This window comes from Marmota marmota, unplaced genomic scaffold (assembly GCF_001458135.2).
Source record: "Marmota marmota marmota unplaced genomic scaffold, marMar, whole genome shotgun sequence".
NCBI classification, from domain to species: domain Eukaryota; kingdom Metazoa; phylum Chordata; class Mammalia; order Rodentia; family Sciuridae; genus Marmota; species Marmota marmota.
Window position 1 is genome coordinate 26,774,640 of NW_025999842.1, and position 23,829 is coordinate 26,798,468.

The window sequence follows — 23,829 nt, forward strand, 5'->3', positions numbered from 1 at the left end:
TCTAGTAGTTTCTTTGTAGACCCTTTTGGGTCTTCTAAGTATAGAATCATATCATCCGCAAATAGTGATAGTTTAAGTTCTTCTTTTCCTATTTTTATGCCTTTAATTTCTTTTGTCTGTCTAATTGCTCTGGCTAGTATTTCGAGAACTAAATTTAATAGAAGTGGTGAGAGAGGGCATCCCTGTCTTGTTCCAGATTTTAGAGGGAATGCCTTCAGTTTTTCTCCATTTAGAATGATGCTAGCCTGAGGCTTAGCATATATTGTAAATCCCTAGTTTTTCTCGTGTTTTGAACATAAAGGGATGCTGTACTTTGTCGAATGCTTTTTCTGCATCTGTCGAGATGATTATGTGGTTCTTATCGTTAAGTCTATTGATGTGGTGAATAACATTTATTGATTTCCGTATATTGAACCAGCCTTGCATCCCAGGGATGAATCCTACTTGATCATGGTGCACAATTTTTTTGATATGCTTTTGTATTCGATTCGCCAGGATTTTATTGAGGATTTTTGCATCTAAGTTCATTAGAGATATTGGTCTATAGTTTTCTTTCTTTGAAGTGTCTTTGTCTGGTTTCGGGATCAGGGTGATGTTGGCCTCATAGAATGAATTTGGAAGAGCTCCTTCTTTTTCTATTTCTTGAAATAACTTGAAAAGTATTGGTATTAATTCTTCTTTGAAGGTTTTGTAAAACTCTGCTGTATACCAATCCGGTCCAGGGCTTTTCTTGGTTGGTAGTCTTTTGATGGCTTCTTCTATTTCCTCCTTTGTTATTGGTCTGTTTAAATTGTGTGTATTGGGGCTGGGGATGTGCTCAAGCAGTAGCATGCTGGCCCGGCATGTGTGCAGCCCGGGTTCGATCCTCAGCACCACATACACACAAAGATGTTGTGTCCACCGAAAACTAAAAAAATAAACATTAAAAAAATTCTCTCTCTCTCTATCTCTATCACTCTCTCTTTAAAAATAAAATAAAATAAAATAAATTGTGTGTAACTTCCTGACTCAATCTGGGCAAATCATATGACTTAAGAAATTTATCGATATCTTCACTATCTTCTATTTTATTGGAATATAGGGTTTTAAAATAATTTCTGATTATCTTCTGTATTTCTGTAGTGTCCGTTGTGATATTGCCTTTTTCATCCCGTATGTTAGTAATTTGAGTTCTCTCTCTTCTTCTCTTTGTTAGCATGGCTAAGGGTCTGTCAATCTTATTTATTTTTTCGAAGAACCAACTTTTAGTTTTATCAATTTTTTCAATTTTTTTTGTTTCAATTTCGTTGATTTCCGCTCTGATTTTAATTATTTCCTGCCTTCTACTACAATTGCTGTTGTTTTGCTTTTCCTTTTCTAGGGTTTTGAGATGAAGTGTGAGCTCATTTATTTGTTGGTTTTTCCTTTTTTTGAGGAATGAACTCCAGGCAATGAATTTCCCTCTTAAAACTGCTTTCGTTGTATCCCATAGATTCCGATATGTTGTGTCTGTATTTTCATTTATCTCTAAGAATTTTTTGATTTCCTCCTTTATGTCTTCTGTAACCCATTGATCATTCAGTAACATATTGTTCATTTTCCAGGTGATGCAGGATTTTTCCTTCCTTCTTTTATCATTGATTTCCAGTTTCATTCCATTACGATCAGATAAGATACATGGTATTATTGGATAATAATATCATTATTATCCAAAGTACATGTATGAAGACATGAATTAGTGTTAATATACTATGTATACAACCAGAGATATGAAAAATTGTGCTCTGTATAATATGTAATGAGAATTGTAATGCATTCTGCTGTTATATACAAATTTTAAAAAAATATAAAAACTTAAAAAAAGATTTAATAAGAAAACTGTAGAGCACGTAACTGTGAATGAATGCCACAGTGTAGCTGCTCTAGGGATACACAATGATGATCCCTGGAGATTTGGTGTGAGGAATGAGAAGTCCCATGGGAAAGGTGACAGGAAGCTGGGCTCTTCTTGAATGAAGATCCTGAAAGCAAGGATGCTGCTGCTTCCCACCTACCCTGGTGCCACATGTGGTGCCACCACAGTGCTCTGGGGGCTCCAGGTAGGCAGCAGCTTCTAGTACCAACAGGGTTCACTGCCCCTGCCAGACAATGACCAGAGTTGACAGCTGTCGTGAGGTCGTCTGAGAGTGGCTGCAGCCAGAAGATTCAGACTAGATTATGGGCAGAGAACAGGGTTAGGACTAGGGCTTAGGTATCTCTTATCAGATACGGACTGACAAGAAATAAGAATAACACCACAAAAAGGGAGAAAAGTCCAGGAACATTCTCCATCTTCTCCCCACAGCCCCAATTTTCCCCAAATGATTTGGAAAAATAAAGAAAAAAATGATTAAATTGCTACTATCTTCCAAAAAGTCATTTTCACACAGACAAAAGAAAATTAACATGCTTCTTACTTTACATTTTGTTCAAGTAAGGTTACCTAAACCAAAGAAATGTGAGTTGATAGCTGGGTCTTAGATACCACAGAAGAATATTCACTGACAGTTAATTATCGGAATGTCAAGTCATTATACTACCTAATTTACCAGCACATTTTCAGCTGGTCACAAGTGCCCTGCTGTGGACTAAAAAAGAGGCCTACTTATTAATCATAGTGGCCTTACAGAGTTAATTCAGTTTGAGGATAGCAGAGAAATAAATGAAGCAAACTTAGCCTTTTGTCTTCTTCTCATTCCAAAGAAAAGAATGCAGAAAAGACTTCTCTAACAGGGGAGGTGATACAGAGAACACTCTGGAAAGTTTCTTAAAAGATAAACATGTACCTGCTCAGCTTCCTGTGGCCTTAGTTTTAAAAAAATGTGATGGTTCCTAATTGAACTGCCCTTCAATTGTTCAAATCTTGCCTTTCCATAAGCCCTCCTCCATGGGAAAGGACTGGGCCAGCAATCCTGAGAGGAAAGAGGTGGGGAAGCTGTGGTGCTCCTACTGTGGGAAGGGAAGGAGGCCGGGCTATTCCTCAGGTGATTCATGATAAGAGGCTGTTGTTCTGAATTCCTAATAATACAAGCAATTCAATTTCTGTATGCTTCTTCAAAGTTATTTGCCGCAGTCCAGCTGGCTGGGCAAAATAACCGGGGGTGGGGTGACGAATAACTTGTGTACGTTGATACAGCAGGAGAAGGAGCCGTTTATTGTAGGACAACAGAGGTATTTATACATTTTGCACAGCTTATCTTAATTAGCATAAACTAGATACATCAGTCAACCAATAAGGAATCTCCACACTTAATGGCTTGCTGGCGTTACTTCACAAACCACTCCCTCTGGCATTTTGCCAGGCACCATACAGACTTGTTTACGAACTCTAACATTCCCCTGGCAAAATGCCAGGTGTTATTTTGACTTGTTTACAGACTCTAACAGTTATTAACATTATTATTATTATTAATGGCATATTTTGAGCTGTCATATGGCCCTACCTATGGGTATTGGATATTTACCATGTTAAATTATCAATTATGAACATTTCTTCAAATAATATTTGATTTAAATCCTAAAGCAAGAAAGTGTAGAATAACCTACTGCATTAGACTGCCTGGGCTTCCATAACAATAACACAAAACAACCTGCAGATCGGTGCTTAACCACACATTTATTTTCTCTCAGTTCTAGAGGCTAGAAGTCTGTGATCAAGGTGCTGGGGAATTCACTTTCTGTTGAGGGCTCTTCCTGGTTTGCCCATAGCCCCATTCCCACTGTGTCCTCATATGGTCTTTCTTCAGTGCCTGCACAGTGTGATACAGAACTAACTCTGTGTTGTCTCTTCCTTGTCTTTTAAGCATACCAGCCCTATCCCATTAGGACCTCACTCTTATAACCTTGTTTAACCTTAACTGCCACCCTAACAGCCCTATCTGCAAATACAGTAATAATGGGGTGAGGGCTTCAATATGTAAACTTTGAAGGACACAATTTAGTTCACAATATCTTCCTAGATACATCTGTATATTATTTTTACAGTTTATAATGTATTAAGTCAAAAGAAATTACATTTAATTCTGCTATTTCATAACACATTTAAAATTCAAGTACATTTAGCAAAAATAAGCACATTTTAATATGTAATTCTGTTTCTTTGACCTCAAATGTACAATTTTGATAGGATTTGGGGTAAAAGATGAATAAGACAGTGTAGTTCTTGATAAGTTAATCTGATTATGAGAAAGATAAAAGCAGATAATATCAATACATATGGTAAATACACTGCCTAGCATCCTGAGCCAATGGGATTACAGGCATGCATTACCACATCTAGATATCTTAAGGAGAATATTTTCTGGTTACATAAACATAAATTCAATCATATTTCAGAATAGATGAATATGAGTTTGGAGTAAGACCTGGTTTAAATCTCAGATCTGCTACTTACAGCTATGTAGATCTTGGTTAAATAATTTGACATCTCTCAGCTTTACTGCCCTTATCTTTATAAAAGGGCCATCACTATTGACCTTTTGGAATGATCTGGAGCTGTAAATAAGATATCGTGTAAAATGTTTTCAGCACAATGCTCAGTTCAGGAAGCTATTACACCATCACCACTCATGTTGGCACAGACTTATGCACAGTGCACTGTGGAAGACCAAAAAAGTACTTAGCCCAGCCTTGGATCAGGAAAGATTTCTTAGAGAACATGACAGCAGAGATGTACCTTAGACATAAGTTAGTCAGATGAAGAAAGATGGGAACATTATCCCCTGCAGAGGAGACAGCATGGTGAATGCAGTAATGCAAGTATTTGTCATTTACTGGGCAGTTCTATCACAAGGATAGTTATTAATCAGTTCCCTGTTACCCTGGCTTCCTACAGCAGAGTTGCTTTTCCCTTCTTATGCCTTGCCAAGCCTCTTCCCCCAAAATACATTCCTACCACCAATAGCTACATTAGGTGTGTCACATAAGGACAATTTCAGCTCTACAGAGGAAGGTGGGGTATGGGCCTCTTTAAAACCCTACAGAACCTGTTCTTTCTCTCTGCTGTATGAACATGAGAAAGGATGCCTGGTAGAGGCAGTATAAGTGGCTAAGAGTGTGGCTCTGGAGTTAGTTCAAATCCTTATGTCATTTTGGGCAAGTTAACTTCATCGTTGTTTCAGTGTTTCCCATTGGTTAAATGGGGCTAAATAACAGTACCCACCTCTTAGGGTTATTGTGAATCAGCGAGTTTATCCATGTAAGAAAACTATAACAGGACCTGGCTGCTAATAAGTGGTAGCTAATATTACCTACCAAAATTGAAAGTCTGTGTTTCAGGGACAAGACACTCTTCAGCAAATAGAGAATGTACTAGATTAGAAATGTGGTCATCTGTGGAGGATAGAGGATCAAGGGAGAATAAAAGGGCAAAAAGAAGAAAATATTTATAAATATTTGTCTATTGCTTACTAGGTGCCCAAAGTACTACACTAAGCACTACACATACACAGTTCTGCTCCCCCGCCCATCCTGACAACAACTCTGCTAGGAAAGTGGTACTGCCCTCTAGTCCCAGTGTACTCATGGGGGTTCAAGGAAGTCATGAACTTTAGATCATGACCAGGCCTCAAAACTATGGGTGGAAGAACAGAGATCTTCTCTACCCACAATTATTTCTATTTGTCTCTCTGGGTCTCCAGTTTCTTAGCTTGAAAATTACATTAGACTTGACATGCCTAAGAAGAAACCTGAGAACTGCCTAATTTTCATATCATTTCCTAGTTCTACTCCAGGAAATAGAAATATGTGTTCATGTCTAATTTTATGTACAATGCTGAGGATTCCATTTCATTAAAATCATGAATTACAGCATATAAACCAACATTATACTTATTTGTCTAAAAGTTCAGAATACATTATAATTATACACTGGGCAACAGAAATATTATTCTCTTAACATTTTAATTGTTTTCAGAAATTATAAATTGACTAGAACTGAATGTTTTACAATCTTCAATCTTTGTAATCTTCAACCCCAGATATTGTGTGAGGTATTCTGTGGACCTTTAATATCCTTGTGATTCACATTTCATTACTATTTCATTACTATGGCCTATTAGGTATTCTTTTACTTCCCTTATTACAGAACATAGAATTTATCAGAATAAAGCTAGAAAAATACAGCTGAAAAAGTCATGGGAAAGGTGAATCATAAGAGACTGTCAAGACTATTTATACAGCATTAATTTCAGGAGCTGAACCTGGGTGTAGAAACTACAGTCTTACGGGTCTTATACATAGGTAGATGAAGCTTTTCATATTGTTACTTCTTTACCAATGGAGATGCTTCTTTCTGTTCCTTCTTCTTATACATACACACATCTCATCTTGGACTCTATATTAATAAAAGAGCACCAATCCTTGGGGGAAGCTTCAAATAATCTAAGAGGTTAGGGGGAAGGAAGATCAGACAGCAGACAATCTTCTATAGACATTTTACATACATATATATATATATATTTTTAAGCCTACAAATATATTTTTTCCCATTAATTACAGTTTCCCATATAACCATTAGTGGGCTCCAGTGATGCAAGTCATATTTATTAGAGGCAGCATGTCAAATAGGAGTTGACAATTACAGTCTCTATCAATACATATTATGCCAGACGGTAATGAGCCATCCACAAAGGGCTAGCCATCCAAAATAATCACGCCGCTTTCCAGAGAAATGTCGAAGAGGTTATGGTTTATTACACAGTGCTCATTAGATATACAGTGGCAGCATTAGCAATTTTTCCTTCATTTGCGTCTCATTTAAGGATCTGCCCCCACAAGCACAGTCAAATTAGTACACAAGGTTAAAACCATTATGCCCAGAAAAAAATTAAGTTGCATTTTATTTTACAGTAATGGTGGATCAAAGGTCCTTGGAATCTATTATTTGTGAGACCATTATCTAACGCAGAATATTAACAAAGGGGAAAAGAAAAGCAATGCCCTGCCAACATGGCTTTGACAGGAACAAAGACACACTGTTTGAAATAAGCAAACACCACATTTACTTAATTAAATACTCTTAAAAAAACTATTTTAAAAATAACACTAAGGTTGTGACATCAACTGACAAAAGTCACAAAATTAAAGTTAATGATGAGGCACCAACCTATACTTTGAAATGCCTCATTTACATCAACTTATTTTTAAACATTTTTTATACTGCCTTTGTGCACAACTTGGTTATAAACTCATGGACTATTATAAATATTTATTTCCTTAAAAAAATAACCTTGTTTCTAATCTTCGTGACAAACCCACACTTACTATTATTTCATGAATTGTAATTTGCAGATATAACTAAAAAGATCTGGTCAGGAGGGCAGATCTTGGAGTAAGTTACAAACATTAAGATGTCTACTGCTAAATAATAGCTACTTAATGGATTTTGCTAAATCAGCAGACAAGTGGTTAACAACATCTGAATTAGCAGCAGAGTTAATAATTGCAGTAAAGTGATCTTCTAAAGCCTGATCAAACTACTATTAATAAAATGTTAAAATACATTAGAGTTAGAAGAATAATACTCAAAGGTATTTCACCATATTTTATTAACAGACTACAATTGTAGTGAGTATTCAAAATCCCTTGCTTTCATTTAATGAACATTTATTGAGTACCTATTATGTCAGACCATGTGATAGGTTCTGAGAATTCATCAAGGAAAAAGAAAAAAAAAAAAAAAAAGGAAGAAAACCATAGCTCTGTGCTCAAACAGCTGACGGCTAGATTAGTAAAGGACTGGACAGGAAATCAAAAGGAATGTGCAAAGAAGTAACATCTGGTGTGAGACTTAAAGAATTCTACCTAGCAAGACCCACAGGAGAGAGAGATCCTGAGAATGTGATTAAGAGAGAATTGGCTGAAAGGGAAATATTAACCTCAGATTATCAAATATAATATATACATAAATATACAATTCTAAGAAATCTCTTTCAAAAGTTGATCCAAGTTAGAAAACATCCTGAAGTTTTACTGATAGGCTTTACAAAATAAAATCAGCAAGTATGTTCTAGAACAGTTCAGATCATGTGCATCATGTTTTTGTTTTTTTTAACCAGGGATTGAACCGGGGGTGCTTAACCACTAAGCCACATCCCCAACCCTTTTTATTTTTTTATTTTGATACAGGATCCTACTAAGTTGCTTAGAGCCTTGATAAATTGCTGAGACTGGCTTTGAACTTGGGATCCTCCTGCCTCAGCTTCCTGAGCCAATGGGATTACAGGCATGCATCACTGTACCCAGCTAAAAGAAATATCTTAAGGAGAACATTTTCTGGTTACATAAACATAAATTCAATCATATTTCAGAATAGATGAATATATTAACCACTTAATGTTAACTATAAGTCTGACTGGATAACTTGCCATTACTAACATTTGAATTTTGTTGGTTATTCTTCTTATTCTTTACCCAGGTAAATGAGATAAGGATTCTGGTTTCTTTCCCTTAAACTAACAAAAGCATGAGATATAAACGACTTTAATTTTTCTACTATTTTATATACCTAATATGTGTCTGTTCTCAAAATACCTGTAAGAGATAATACACTTTGAGAGGATAGATTGATTTAATTTTTTGGTAGGTACTCAGTGCAGTTCAGGTGTAATAAGGTACCTTCAAAAGCTTTTTTTAAAAAAATAACAGAAATATCATTCTAGTAGTTGTTCTAGTACAGCTACTATTTATGGCTATGATATACAGATGGTTTTCAGCTTATGATGGTTTGACTTAAGGTTTTATTACTTTACCAAGGTGCAAAAGAATATGCATGCAGTAGAACTCTGAATTCTGATTAGGAGTCATCTTTAACTGTTTAAAAATGGTACTAAATTAGTAATTAGCACCTCCTTCCGGAAGGCCCATTATAAGGCATGGCCACCTAAAAGACAGTCTTAACTACTTTCTCACTCACATCTGACCTGAGGCATATTTATTGGGTATAAACTTACAGTACAAGAGCAGGTACAGAGAAAATGGCAACCACGAAAGACAATATGGTATTGACTTTCGGGCTTTATGAATCTAATAGAGTGAATCCATTTCTACAGCAAAACAAAAACAAAACACTAAAGGAGCACTTACTGTTTAATGATACCATCTAGACCAATGGTTCCTAATCTGAGGTGCCCAGAATTTTAAGGATTTTTCAAAATGTAGAATTCTTCATACATGTGATTATTTCCCCCTTTAAAAATGTCTAAGGAAAGCCATTCACTCCAGGAAAAAGGTACAGCTGTTAATAAAACTTTTAATTTTAAACTCATTATTATGATGTGACAGTGGTTATCTCATGGTCATGAGATGCTCTGATTGGCAGTTACAAGTGTATCTAATAAAACAAAATCTAGTCATCATTTTATACATAAAAACATAAGCAGACTTTTAAAAAATTTTAAATTTGTCTTTAGATATGCACGATAATAGAATGCATTTTGACAAATACATACATGGAATTAGGATTCCATTCTCATAGTTGTACATGACGTGGAGTTCACTGGTAGTATATTCATATATAAACATAGAAGAGTTATGTCTAATTCACAAGCAGAATTTTTTTTAAAGGTGGTACAAAAACTGTAAAATTAGTCCTGGGTATAGGAGGTTGGAAGATGATCATAACAAAGTCTCCGGTGGCTCATTTCCCATCACTTTCCCAGACAACTGTCTTCTCTCTAAGGCAGTCTAGGAAGAAGTAGCCTTGGGCTTCAACAACACATCTAACAGGAGGCCAGAAGAGGTCACCGGAGAGCAGCAGTAGGCACCCATTCTCCTACCCACCGGGTTGGGTCCAGCACATTCTAGGTTTCTGTTTACCCAAAAATCAGCAGCCAAGAAAACATGACAAACCATTATATTCAATTCTTCACTTTTGACACAATCTGAGATGACTTTTAAGATTGCTGCAAGTTAAGATTGCTTAACTTTTAAAAATTGGTTTGAAGAAGGAAACAAATTCTCCTCTGAAGTTATAAAAGACAAGTTTTTAGATCCCAGAATTCCTTGAAAAGAACAATCACAATAAAAATGGCAGTGCCTTGATATTGACATAAAAATCCTGTTTTCTTTCAGACAGTTATCCATTATTTCTCAAAAACATTAATTGCAGGTGCAAATTTTTCTTATTTAAATATACTCAATATTGGATGATTTCCGTAAGTTAAAAAGAATGTGGTTGGCTAATAGGACCTCATCAAGAGCTACCAAGTCAGCTTCTACATGAATTCTAAAACAAGCCAGAACAGAAAAATTAAACATATTTTTGAATGTTTTAAACATTTAAATATGTATTTTTTCTTTTATATTCAGGGATGTATAAATCAAATAGAAATTTCTTCTCCTCCCAAATAGAGTAGAAGAATTAGAAGGAAAAAGTCTAGATAGACTTTTAAACACCAGTTCCTATGGTTTTACATGTCTCTGTTAGGTACCTCCTTCCTAGAAGGTCCATTATAAGGCATGGCATCTAAAAGCCAGACTTAACTACTTTCCTGGCTGACCTAAGGTGTATTTACTGGGTATAAACTTGTAGTATGATACCAGGCAGAGAGGTAACGGTGACCACAAGAGATTATATGGTACTGACTTTAGGGCTTCATGAATCTAATGGAGGGAATCCATAAAATTAGAAAATGCTAAGGGGAGAACTAAGAGTGAGTGGATATGTTCAACAGATTATAGAGAGGTCCAAGTTCCCTTGACCACCCCTCTAATTGCTCCTAAGGAGGATTAACTTTCAGCCAAAGTGCTACAGACAATATGAAAGTTTGCAGAAGGTAACTTTGGAAATAACAGATGCCTATTAACCACTGCAGGTGTGTCAAAACAGAAACAGGTTTTGCAAAGTTGAAGCCATCAATTGAATTAAACCCTAATACTATTCCATTTAAATACTCTAACAGTTCTGATATTAGCTTATTGTTTTTGTTAAATTAAAATTTCTCTGGCCTATCTATATAGAGAGATAAAAACTAAATTCCTATTTATAAAGTTTTGAATTGAATGGTATAAAATTAAATACAAAAATGCATTTTAAGTGCAAAGTATCCTTCTACTGTTGCCAGAAAATAACTAACAAAAGAGAGTTAAATAATTTCACAGCCATATTTTCTCACTCTTCTTCACTGGGAACACAGTCATTTGCATGGCATAATAAGCTGTAAATTATAAACATTTTACATAGACTGCTGCAAAGAGAAGTCTGACAGCTTCTACTATATTGGATAGTGTTCAAGTGATTAACTACAGCTTTGGAAAGAAGGGGTGGAAACTTATTTTGCACCTCAGTTTGTTGGTTCTTTTTGCACAGCCTCTAAAAATATGTACCATCATTATTTGCAATAAATAATGAAAGTAATTACATATATATACACACATATATATGGACAGAGCGGGGGAGGAAGCATACACGTGTGTGCACTGTGTGTGTGTGGCGGGGAGCGCGGAGTGTAAATCCATGTTCCATGTTACTGCTGGATACAAATTACCCATGGACAGTAGAAAATCTTGTAGGTACATAATCATCCAAGTGTTGCCTTAAAATGGTGTCTCCAATGAGTATAAATAATAATTTTAATATAAAATTTGTAGCAATGAGCATTTTAGAACTAATAACAAATGACATATATTTTGCTCTTCAACTATAAAAGAAAAACATTAGGCAGAACATCTACTTAGCTCAGAAGTTGATTTTAAAAAGTGGTTCCTTTATCAAAGAAAGTATACAGGTATTAATATTCCACAACAGATAAAGAATAAATCAGTAAAAGGAAATGTGCAGCAAAAGAGATATGACCTACAAACATTAAAGTTTTTTCTTAATTTTTAAAGATGTACATAGCCTACCATGATCCATATTCAATCCCAGAAGGAAATTTTGTTTAAATAAATCAAGAATAATACACAAGAGCACTGAAGTATCTATTATGATATTAGGGCTTTGGAGACCTATTTTATTGAGAAAACATGTACATAAATTAGTCATTCTAAAACAATAATCGTTTTAAGAATTCATAGAAAAAGTTTGGAATTTGGTCTTTACCAAACTATACAATTCAGTATCATCAAACTCAGAACTTAAAAATTCATGCTCAGTGCTGTGGATGGATGTTGAGTTGAGTAAGAAAGTATACTTAGGACACTTAATCCAGAGGCTCCCTAATCTTGAAAAGAACATGGATTCTACGTCAAATAGGGTTTGAATTCCAATTCTGCCTTTGTTAGCAATATAAATTGAATAAGTTACTAAATTTGTTTAAACCTGTTTCCCCTCAAAAGTCTTTTCTTAACCATGTTGTGAGGAATAAATGAGTTAATATATATATAAAGAACATTGAATAGTACTAGACTTATAGAAAACCCTAAATGTGTTAACTATATTAATTATATTTCTGTATTATTATTCTACATATTAACTATATTTCTATATTATGGTCAGTTTTGTACCCAGCAGATGCTCAACAAATGTTTCCTGAATGAATCAATCAATAAGCAAATGAACAAATCTAGCACAGTGAAAAAATAGGCAAATAAATCACTATAAGATGGTTAAGAAGTACCTAGAAGTTTTGAAATATAATAGAGGGTTCGATGATGGAAGAGGTGGTAGGGTGAAAGATGACTATGATGGGCCCTGACCTCTTGAAGACTTACTTGACCTACTTGAGAAAACATGTACATAAATCAGTCATTACAAAACAATAATTGTTTTAAGAATTCACAGAATATTCCCTCTAGGTTATGGCTTTTCCTAGGATATGTGAATCCTCTATCATCATGAGTAAATTATGTTTAACTTTAATGCTAAAACTGAGGAGTTGAGAGGTGGGACTACGACTCACATTATTTCCTCATCATCTTGGTAAAAGCCACTGTTCCTTTGAAGCCAGCCTCTTCTGGCATTCTGCATTCATTGAAGTCTTTGGCATTTTTATCAGTACTGCTCTCCTGGTTGAATCCAATCATGTGAAACCCACCATGTACTTTCTATTTCTACTCAAGTTGACCTCCACAGTACTCTATGAAACCTACTCTTAGGCATTACTGAAACATCCATTCAGAACTGTTCCACCTCTGAAATCTTCAAGCGTTCTATTCTCTAACTACAACCTCCTAACTTCTCAGCTGTCTCACTGCATTACTAATTCTGCTCTTACAATCTGACTCATCATGACCTCCAGTTCCTTGATCATTATTTTGCCCCTCATTTTGGGCCCCCTCAGCCGCATTTCCTATCTGATCAAGCCTAGGCAATTACAAAAGATCAGCTATGCTCTTGCAAGTACCCTTTTCTAAGATGGGCAAAGAGAATCCCACACCATGCTTCTTACTTCTGTTGCTATGTTAAGGAATATATACTTAATCCTGTAGGGAATGGAATGCAAATGAAGTATTTAAGATCTTCTACTCCATGTAAAAACTTGAGAAAAGGAGGCAATAGGGAAAACAAAGACTCAAAACAGGAAACATTGACTCAAAATACTAGCAAATTCAGAGAGCAAGGATGCTAAGGATAGAGGTAACTATCCAAGAATCTGCCCTCTTTGCCTTTATTATCTGTGCAAACCATCTATGCAGTCTTTAAGAGCATAGTGAGAAAAGACTTCCTCAGGCACCAAACCACCTATAGATGCCAATTCTGACCTAGCATCTTGTATGAAGGGAGTTATGGATTACTTGTCTTTAGTTAAACCAAGGAATTGACTATGGACATGGGTCAGTTGGTGGACCCAGTGGTGAACACAGATATAGCTCTAGCAATGAATTTCTAGAAATTGTATCAATAGCATCAAGAATGCATACATTATTTCCTTACCTTGCCATTGAAGTTAAAGATATTTCTTATTCATATTTACATTTTCCTCAATGTGCAGTCCTGCACCTTGCAGACAGAAGGTGGTCAGGATAAGTTATATTAGATATGTACAAAGATTTACATACCACTAAAGTGATAATGTTGTCCACATTAGTGTCATATTAGTTAAGCTCCTGGTATGAAACCCATTATCACCTCCATTTTATAGATGAGCAGAGTTAAGTTACTTGCTTAAGGTCAAATAACTAATGCTTTACAGATTTGAAACATCCCAGTTCTCTGGCACTTTACTTGTGTCTCTATTACAACCCACTGTTTCCTAATAGGGGTGCCCTGAGTTTGGGCCCAAAGGATCAGTGTTAAGTCATGAAGCTATAGAGCAGACTGCCACTGGCTTTTTTTTTTTTTTTTTTTAAGATGGGGTTTTGCTATATTGCCCAGGCTGGTCTCAAACTTGTGATCCTTCTTACTCATCCTTCCAAGTAGCTGGGATTGGAGGCACACACCACACTAGACAATTTAAGTGACTAAAGGTCTTCTATCACAAAGAACTAACATTTACTGATGAATGTTAAGAATTTAAGCACTGTTTAAGAGTTAGAATAGAGACTGGACACTCACTTTGGCTTTTTACTAGTCAACTTAACACCCTCCTTAAAGAAAAAAAGATCTTAAAAAAGTTTACCATTAACAAAACAATTTATGCAGGTTTTTTTTTTTCTGTGATGTAGTCAGGCAGGCTAATCTATATCATGTTATTTATATACAATAAATGAACTCTCAGCTGAGTAGATTAGTAGCTTAGCCCACCTACTTTTTGCTGTTAATTATACTTGTTTTGTAAGAGGCTGATCTTATTTTGTGTTTTTCTAAAAGCTCTGGTGAAGTAATGACTTCTGATGTACAGTACATTGAACATAAAGAGCCTTCCCCTTCTTGCTCAACATATAATTGCTGCATTTGTGCATGCTGTGTAAGTTGAAAATAACAATAAAAAGTTAATGAAGAAAATAAGTACTGCTTGTAATGAATTAGTAATATTGCTAGATTTGTGTATGGAGTTTATTTTTATTGTTGTAAGTGGAATACAATCAATAGGAATACAAAACCAAACTGCCAGTGCTTTCATTTCTTGAGATCCGTAGAGGAGCTGAGATATGTTTTGAAATTATTTTCAACAGCTGACACTAAGTTCAATTATTTAGCATAATCATTCAAAAATCAGTCAATATATACTCCTCACTTCTAAGGTTTTTATAGTACAATACAATAAAATTTTTATATAGGTTTTCATTGTTTCACAAGTACAAAATAATTTTGAGATAATTTAAAATATACAAAATAATATAAATGCATTCTTTATTTAAAAACTAAAATATTACAAATAAAGTTCCCTTTGATTATTTCCTTATATTTGCTCCCAACCACTGTTGTTATCAGGTGAACAAGCTTCCCAACCACTGTTGTTATCAGGTGAACAAGCTTTCTTTTAGACTCTTTTATGCAATTACACGTTATCTTAAATACAACAACCAATATATCTATTTTTTGAATGTTACATATTTCTATATTGCTTCTTTCATATTTATGTAATTGAGCCCTAAATAACTAATCAATGTGTTCCTACTAAGTCTAATTTCTTTTTTAAAATATTTTTTAGTTGTAGATGGACACAATATCTTTTAAAATTGTATTTATTAATTTTTATGTGGTGCTGAGAATCGAACCCAGTGTCTCACAAGTGCTAGGCAAGCACACTCTACCACTGAGCCACAACCCCAGCCCTAAGTCTCATTTCTTAAGATGTTTTTTGATCTGATCAATGCCCAAGGGAAACACTGTTTGCTAATTTTGTTTGGCATTTTTTAGTACTAGACAATTCGAATGTGCCTAGTGAAGGTGAGGATTGATAGTCACAGCCTATCGTTAATATTAATTAGAAGTCTTCAGTTGCTAACTAGTACCATATTAAAATGATAAATTATGGAGTATAATATTTACAGCTGAGACCAAGTCCAGCCAAAATTTACAAGTTTATAGGGAGACAACAACAGCAGCAAAAACCTTCCTCTCTTTTCACAGCTATTTATATTCTCTACCTCCCTTCCTCAGATTATTTATTTCACAGAGGCCTCTAAACACTCTACATCTACTTCCTTTAACACCAAGTTAGATTAATTTTCACTTAAGGAAAAAGTAATGTTAAGATCAGTAGCTTGATTTTTTTCTAGATCTGACATATGTATAATGCGTTTTGTGACAACTTCTTAAAGCCCAACAATTACCTAAGAATTTATACCATTACTTTGAATAATATACCAAGTTTAGTGAGCACAATTGTTAAGAAATTAATGGTAAAAAAACATAGATGGTAAAATATCACTTGGCTTTATCCCTGCTTTTCTTAATTAGAAAAAAAAAAAATCCACAGTTTATACATTTTCCTAGGATCATAGGATCAAAGAGGCCAAAAGATAAAAGTTCAGTTCATACTAGAGACTCTAGGACTCTTATTCTAATAGCAGGATGTACTTCTAAGCTACCAACCTTTCATGTCCTTTGTCTGTTTGTGTCATATTATCTTTTCTTCCTAATTTATAAGATCTTACTGATTTGTAGATTAAAACTTGGCCCTTGGTCGTGTATATTGCAGAATTTTGTAATTTTGGCATTTGTCTTTTGACTTTATGGGAACTTTTTCCATTGAAGAAATTATTGCTTGTGCAGTCAAATATGTTAATCTTATCATTTATAATTTCAGACCTCTTTAGAAAGGTCTTCCCTGCTCCAAGATTAAATACTACTAGCAATAAGAAGTCAGTCATGATCAAATAGTCACCAATGCCACCTGTGTGCTGGGATAGTATATGATCCTCTGTGCTGTTTAACAGCACATAGAGACACAGTTTTCTATTATCCATATTTCAAACAAATATAAAAATTTTCAATCTATAATGTTATTTCTGTGTGTGTGAATGTGTCTCCATGTATGCTAGGGATTGAATTCAGGTCTATGAGCATCTTAGGCAAGTGAGTGACATCCCCAGCCCCTTCAATTTTATTCTTATTCATCAGCTCATGTGCCACCCAGAAGTCACATAAGTACTAGGATAAAAATGCTTGTTTACAAATAAAATTGCCATGATTTAACATGTCATTCTGTATTCTGGACACCAGGCTATCTAAAAGTAGAAATACTAACAATCACTTTATTTATGACATATTGACTTTTCATTCTCACATATTCAAATTACATTTGAACTGATCTTTAAAGAAAAAGAGCAAGATTGGCAAGAAGAAGGTGGCAACACTTCCCTAAATGAACATATGTGTCCCAGGGCATTGCAGATCTGTAATTAAATTTAGTGGTCTTGCCTCAAAATTGGCAGGTATGCCTTGAGTTTCCATGTGGCCCAGCGAGTTGCTCTGTTTCAACTCTGACAGTAGTGGGTACACCACCCCTAAAGTAGTCTTCACAGTAACTTATTCTCCTCCCTCCACTGCTTCCAGGAAATGGAATGAAGGACAACATAAACCCAGAATAGTCTAAAAACTATTAGAAAAACTTCAAGCCTTATAGGTACCAGAAAGGAAACCACAGATAATACAGGGGAGTAAAGAAATTGTAGTAAAAGAAAGAATAGGTTCAAACATGAAGGAAAAATTAAATTAAATTAAAATTTTTAAAAAATCAAGAAAATAAATGTTTAATGCAATTTAAGAATTCCACTAGCAAGGTGCAGTGTTATGTGGGATATTACTTCAGACCACAGCAAGGTAGGAAAAAAAAAATCTCAGGTAGGAAAAAAAAAATCACTTGATATTCCACAATTTTTTTTATGTTGGATTGTTTTTTGTGATATTTCACTAATACTTTTCCTTTCTTTAAATGTCATATTACAGGCTGGGATTGTGGCTCAGTGGTACAGCACTTGTCTCACATGTGTGATGTGCTGGGCTTGATCCTCAGCACCACACACAAAAATAAACAAAAGAAAATTAAAAGAAAAAGTTACATTATATATAATACTTCACATAATAACATGGTTTACATAATAACTTGTCTTAAAAGGTAAAACATATGATATGATTCAAATGTTTGTTTTGGTTTAGAACATTTATGTTATACCTAAGATCCAGTCATCCAAAGATTTAAATGAACATGATGTCCAAGGCACTGGTCAACAAAGGTGCACAAAGCCAAGTACCTGCCCTGAAAGAGTGATGGATCTCATGAAGGACACAGAGCAACATGACAGGGATCTGGAATAACAAGAGGCAATGCTTACTAAACACAGTCTCCATAACAGGTACTGTTTAAAGTGTTTTAAATATTATACCTTCTTCTCTTGGGGCCGGGGGTACGGGAACTGAACCCATGGGTGCTTAAGTACTGAGCCACATCCTCAGCCCTTTTTTGCATTTTATTTAGGGACTGGGTCTCACTGAGTTGTTTAATGCCTCGATAAGTTGCTGAGGCTGGCTTTGAACTCCTGTTCCTCCTGCTCAGCCTCCCAAGTCACTGGGATTACAGGTACTAGGCTACCACGACCAGCATATTATACCTTCTTTAATCTGCCCAACAGAGCTTTGTAGCAGAGAGACTAACTTGTCCTAACTTGTCTAGGGTCACACAACTAATAAGTGATGGATGGAATAAGGATTTGAACTCAGGCAACTTAAAAATCAATATGATATATTTCTTTCCCTACTTGATCACTTCATGTTGAGACCTCAGAAAGTCAGTTCACTTTTATGATCCTGTTTTCTCATTGGTGAAAGTGTATTTCTACCTCACAAAATTCCCATTAGGATTCAAAGTTAGGTACTCTGAAATAAAATAATATTTACCGAACTTCTGCAGGATTCCATAAGATGCACTGCTGAGAGTAGTTAAAGGGTTCTGAAGTCAAATAATCAGGAAAGGACATATCTTCTTAGAGGTTCAGGATGTACCAAATGTACATAACTCCTGAGAATTCTGAAATGAAGAAACCTTTTTAACTGTTATTTACCTGACATTCCCATGCTTATTTGACCATGGGACGTTTTGGTTTGACTGCACACAATTAGACCTTAACTCTGGGCCAGACTTGGGGAAATTTGGCGGGAAAAAAAAAGCATGAAATCAGAGGACCTAATGGGTCTGAGAATAGTTCAATTTTTAACCAAGCCTTTCAACAAAAATCCCTCAACCCTCCAAATCCGTGTTTTCCTTCTCAACTCTTGCCTAACTCACTGGCTGATTTTCTATCTTTTGGACCTCCGTTCTCAGGATCATCTTCTAAGCATCAGCTAATTATGTTTCATAGCACAGACATATTAATGCAGCTAAGGCATTCATTTGTTTGTTTTTACAGTGTTCAGGGTTGAAGCATTGCCTTATCCCCTATATGCTAGGCATGTACTGCGAGATGTACTTCCCGTCCTTACTCATTTAATTCTTAAAAATCATTCTCTGAAGTACATGCTGAAGCAGCTAGTCCATGGTGCAGTCTATTTTCAGATTCCAAGTCTATTTTCTGCCTCTTTAATGGCTCCCCACTGTTTCTCCACAACAGAGTCCTGATTTCAACTTTTCTTTTCTATCTCATCTCTTCTTCTCTATTCCCTACTATGTGAGTTTGCTAGGATTATGAGGGAAAATTCTGTTCCAGGAAGGCTTGTAGATAGCCATCTTTAGTTCACAGGGCATCCTCCCTGTATATGAGTGTGTCTGTGATCAAACTTTCCCTTTTTATAAGTACTCCAGTTACACTGGATTAGGTCCTATTCTGATGGCCTCATTTTAACTTGAATACCTCTATAAAAAAATCTATTTCCAAAAGGTCACATTGTGAGTTACTAGGGTATAGGGATACAGTTATCTTTCATCTTAAATGTGTCACTTCCAAGATTATATGCTTAAGGAATATTACAAATGCAAGATTTTTATGGTCAGAAAATAGTATCACTTCTACTCATACTATATTGGCTACATCTCAGTCATAAGACCCTGATAATACCGGGAGTGCCTAGCTGGGTACACAGGAACTATACTTGTTTCAGTCTCTTTTGCCACAGTGAAGGTGTTGGGAAATTTCAGGGAATGAAGGTAGAAGGAAAACATTCTTAGTTTGTGGTCTGTTTTCAAATGCTAGTTATACAAGAAAAAACCGAGCCAGTTCTTGTAAAGCAACTGAGAAAGTTGGACCACTAGTCAAAAAAATTCACCTGAATTTCTTTAAACTTAATAATCATGTTACATTAGAAAAGTTTATTTTTGATACCATGTATTTTATATTATAATGATCTTATCTTTTGTACAAAAATAAAAATATTCTACATTAATAAAATGGGAAATAGTAAGCATTTTTCCCAATTATGGCTAGGGATACTTGAAAATTTAGTAATACTTTTTTTTTTTTTGAGTGGCTTTACAATCAATATTTTAAAAGTTAGGGTTGGTAAAATGAAACCTAAACTAATGGTCTTCTCAGTAAAAGGCTATGGTGGATATTTATAGTACATTTTTATAAATGTGGTTCTCTTGCCTGTTTTTCAAAGTGTAGTTATTACAGTTTAGCCTAACTTATACCCCTTTTGGCCACTATGTGACAAGTCACTAGACACATCCACAGCACCAGCTATATCCTTAGGCCAAACAAAAGAAAACACCTCACTTTTGGGCCCTTAGGTGATTTACTAAGGGCCCATTAGATGACATCAAAGTCAAGTTTATGAGAGAAAAAGGCCAACAATGTAAATCCCAATAGTTTGGAAGTGAATTAAAAAGCTCCCAAATCAGTACTTCTCTCAAATGTTAAATAATTCACTGTGGCATTATAGATACAAGCCTCCAGCAAAAGTTACACTTGAACAATTAAGGAAGCAGAAACCAAACAAATGACTTCAGGGGTAGAGAAACAAATTAATGGTTTCTCAAAGTACCAAATTACTTTTTCACATTAACAAGTGTGTAAAACAACCAAACACACCAATGGCTTACTAGATTAAGTTTGATTATAGAAAATAGCCTGGAATTATATGCAGAACTATTCCCTAAATGTATAGGGAATTCTATATACTTCAGTATAAAACTTACTTATGTTATTTGGAAAATTTTTATGTCCATAATATATACCTTCTTTTTCACAAAGTTCTTTTACTCAGATTGCTCAAATTACAACCATCATCTACCAATTTATGTTATGGGAAGGATCAGAAGCAATGTAATTGTTTTTTAGAGGCTGGATAAGAAATCAGAAACATGGGGTAACATCACAGTGTACATATAGATTAAAAACCCCTCAAGGGTAGAATGGCTACACACTTTAGAATAAAAACAGGATTTTAATCCAACTCTACCACTTTCTACCTAAAAAATTTTCAACAAGTTTTAACTTAAGTAATGGTTATCTCTTCTATAAAATGAGGATGACTCACTTACGCAACCAATAATTACTGTATCGAGCAGTACTTTCCAAAGGTTATTAAAGATAATTGCTGGTACTCATTATACATATGTAGTTACCCAAATAATACAAGTAGATACAAGATGATAAGCAGATATAAAGGATGTTAGGTGATATGAAGTTCATTTGCTTTCCAAGGATCAAAGGGCTATTAGTATTCATTCTAAATCTTTATGTATTTTCTCCTATAACCCCAACAAATCTGAACCACGAGTTTCTACAAAGTTTAAAGGCTAAAATGTTGAGCTCCAATTCCAGTAGGTATCAGGGAAGAATGTACATATATTAAAGATTTCCCAAGCTGCCTTCAATTTGTAAGTTTTTCAAAACATTTTGTGTGTGTGTGTGTGTGGGGGGGTGCTAGGGATCAAACCCTGGGCCTCGCACATGCAAGTGCTCTACCATTGAGCTACATCCCCAGTCTTTTTTATTTTTATAATGAGACAGGGTCTAAGATGCCCAGGCTAGACTTGAACTTTCGATCCCCCTGACTCAGCCTCTGGGTAGGTGGAATTACAGACAAGCATCACTGAACCCAGCTTTTAAGACATCCTTATACTAAGATCGTTTTTGTTATACCAATTTAATACCTAGTATTAATAACTTGTAGAGGTAAAATAAATTATGTGAAAGAGAACAGAAAGATGGAAAAACACAAGAGATTTAGAGAGAAGAGATCCAGAAGTAGAACTTCGCTTTCCCCATTTGCTAGCTATGTCACCTGAAAAAGTCTGAAGTTTTAAAAATGTTTTCAAGAGAAAAATGAGTATAACAACTCCTAGCTATTGAATATTATAAGGATCAAATGATAACTGTCATAATTAGTAACCTGAAAGCATAAAACAAATATAAATTATTTCCAAATGAGTAAGAACTGAAAGTGATCTCCAGATACCCTTTCTAGGGATGACACTTATATGGACAAATAATGACAGATGTGTAAAATGATACTGGCCAAAGGAGTGGTCATTTTTAGCCTCTCCAGTAATTTTCTTTTCTTGCTTGTTAATGAGGAAGGGTCATTGGACTTCACACATGGCAAGTAACAGTCATCTCTAAATAGTATACAAGAAAATATTTATGGATAAGACTGCTAGAAGTAACAAAAAATCATAGATATGTATTGATTTTATAATAAATAAACAAGGTCAATTAGCCATAAGTCAAAGTTTCTAGAAATGCTTCTTTTTGTGAGAAAAACTTCCTTGTCATCATGTTTTTAGGATGGTTTTAACTTCACATGCCAAAGTTTACTCGCAGATTGTTACTTCTATACAAGCTGTTAACCCAATGCCAAGCATATTGTTAGGATTAAATCAAATTATTGCTGATATACTCTTACTAAAAATATATGCAGTTTTTAAAAAAAATTAAAGATTTTAAATTTATTTTATATGCAGAAAAAATGAGTGAAACATGTTTATAAATTTACTTTTTATAAATGTATAAGATATAAAAATTTCTTATTGTAGTAACCTAGTAAAAACCCTTTTTCGGGGCTGGGGTTGTAGTTCAGTAGTAGAGCGCTTGCTTGCCTCACATGCATGAGGAACTGGGTTCAATTCTCAGTACTGCGTATAAAAAAATAAATAAAGGTCCACTGACAACTGAACAAATATTTTAAAAAAACCACTCAAAATCAAATAGAAAGAATAGCACTAAAGTAGACTATTTCTCCTAAAATGGGAGTAGCATTAGTCTTTATACAATTAGATAGCACTCTGAGTAGGTTTAAAAATCACAAATCTTCAATTAGGTGACACATGCATCTCTACAGAGATGCAGCAGGCCATTATGGGAGAGGGGGGTAATGAGAAGAACATTTTAAATGCTCAAGGTAGAAATGAAAGCATTTGATACAAATGTGTGGCAAAATTTACGAGAGGTATACACGGAGCTGGCCAAGACTATTAGACTCATTAGGAACAGCAAAAATCCATTTTTAGAAACCTACAATATATTTTACTCTGTCTTTGAATCAGAGAGTGACAAAGGGCTAAACAGTGATTTCCACTGACCACTATTCAGTAAAAGAAAACACAATCTAGAGAACAATGTTGGAAGAGTTATTTCTTCTTACCATGAGTAGATCCCACTGACTGTGTCATAGTTCTGTGAAGTGTTCACTCCGCTGGGCCCAGCTGCTTTCGAAATAAGCAGCACCACCAAGCCCCTCAACTGGAGGTTATGGCGGCTGTCATGCACAAGCCCCCTGCCAACAAGTAAAGGGAAAAGAGGATTAATATACCTTCACAGGATCAGTCAGACCAAGTTAGAAAACTGCTATGAGTATATCTAAATTTTAAAACTGGTCAATGGGATTTATTGAAAAGAAAGGGATGGGGAAGAAGGAATTCAATTGAGAAAGCAGGGAACATAGAAACGACTAGAGAAATCCATGTCTGGTTTTAAAAAGTGATACTTGAAAGTTATAAGGCTTGATGATCTAGTTCTCTCTGGATCTTTCTACTATCTATTTCTTTCTTTCTTTCCTTCCTTCCTTCCTTCCTTCCTTCCTTCCTTCCTTCCTTCCTTCCTTCCTCC

General features: G+C 35.1%; 1 protein-coding gene across 4 annotated transcripts in view; it reads right to left on the bottom strand.

Moving 5' to 3' along the window:
• Pdss2 (decaprenyl diphosphate synthase subunit 2) overlaps nucleotides 1-23,829 on the bottom strand; it is a 274,672-nt gene that overhangs the window by 141,298 nt on the left and 109,545 nt on the right. For all 4 annotated transcript variants that reach the window (XM_048783835.1, XM_048783729.1, XM_048783661.1 and 1 more), the window contains one exon: nucleotides 23,366-23,497. In XM_048783835.1, the coding sequence (XP_048639792.1) occupies nucleotides 23,366-23,497 (132 nt within the window). The remainder of the gene's footprint in view (nucleotides 1-23,365; nucleotides 23,498-23,829) is intronic.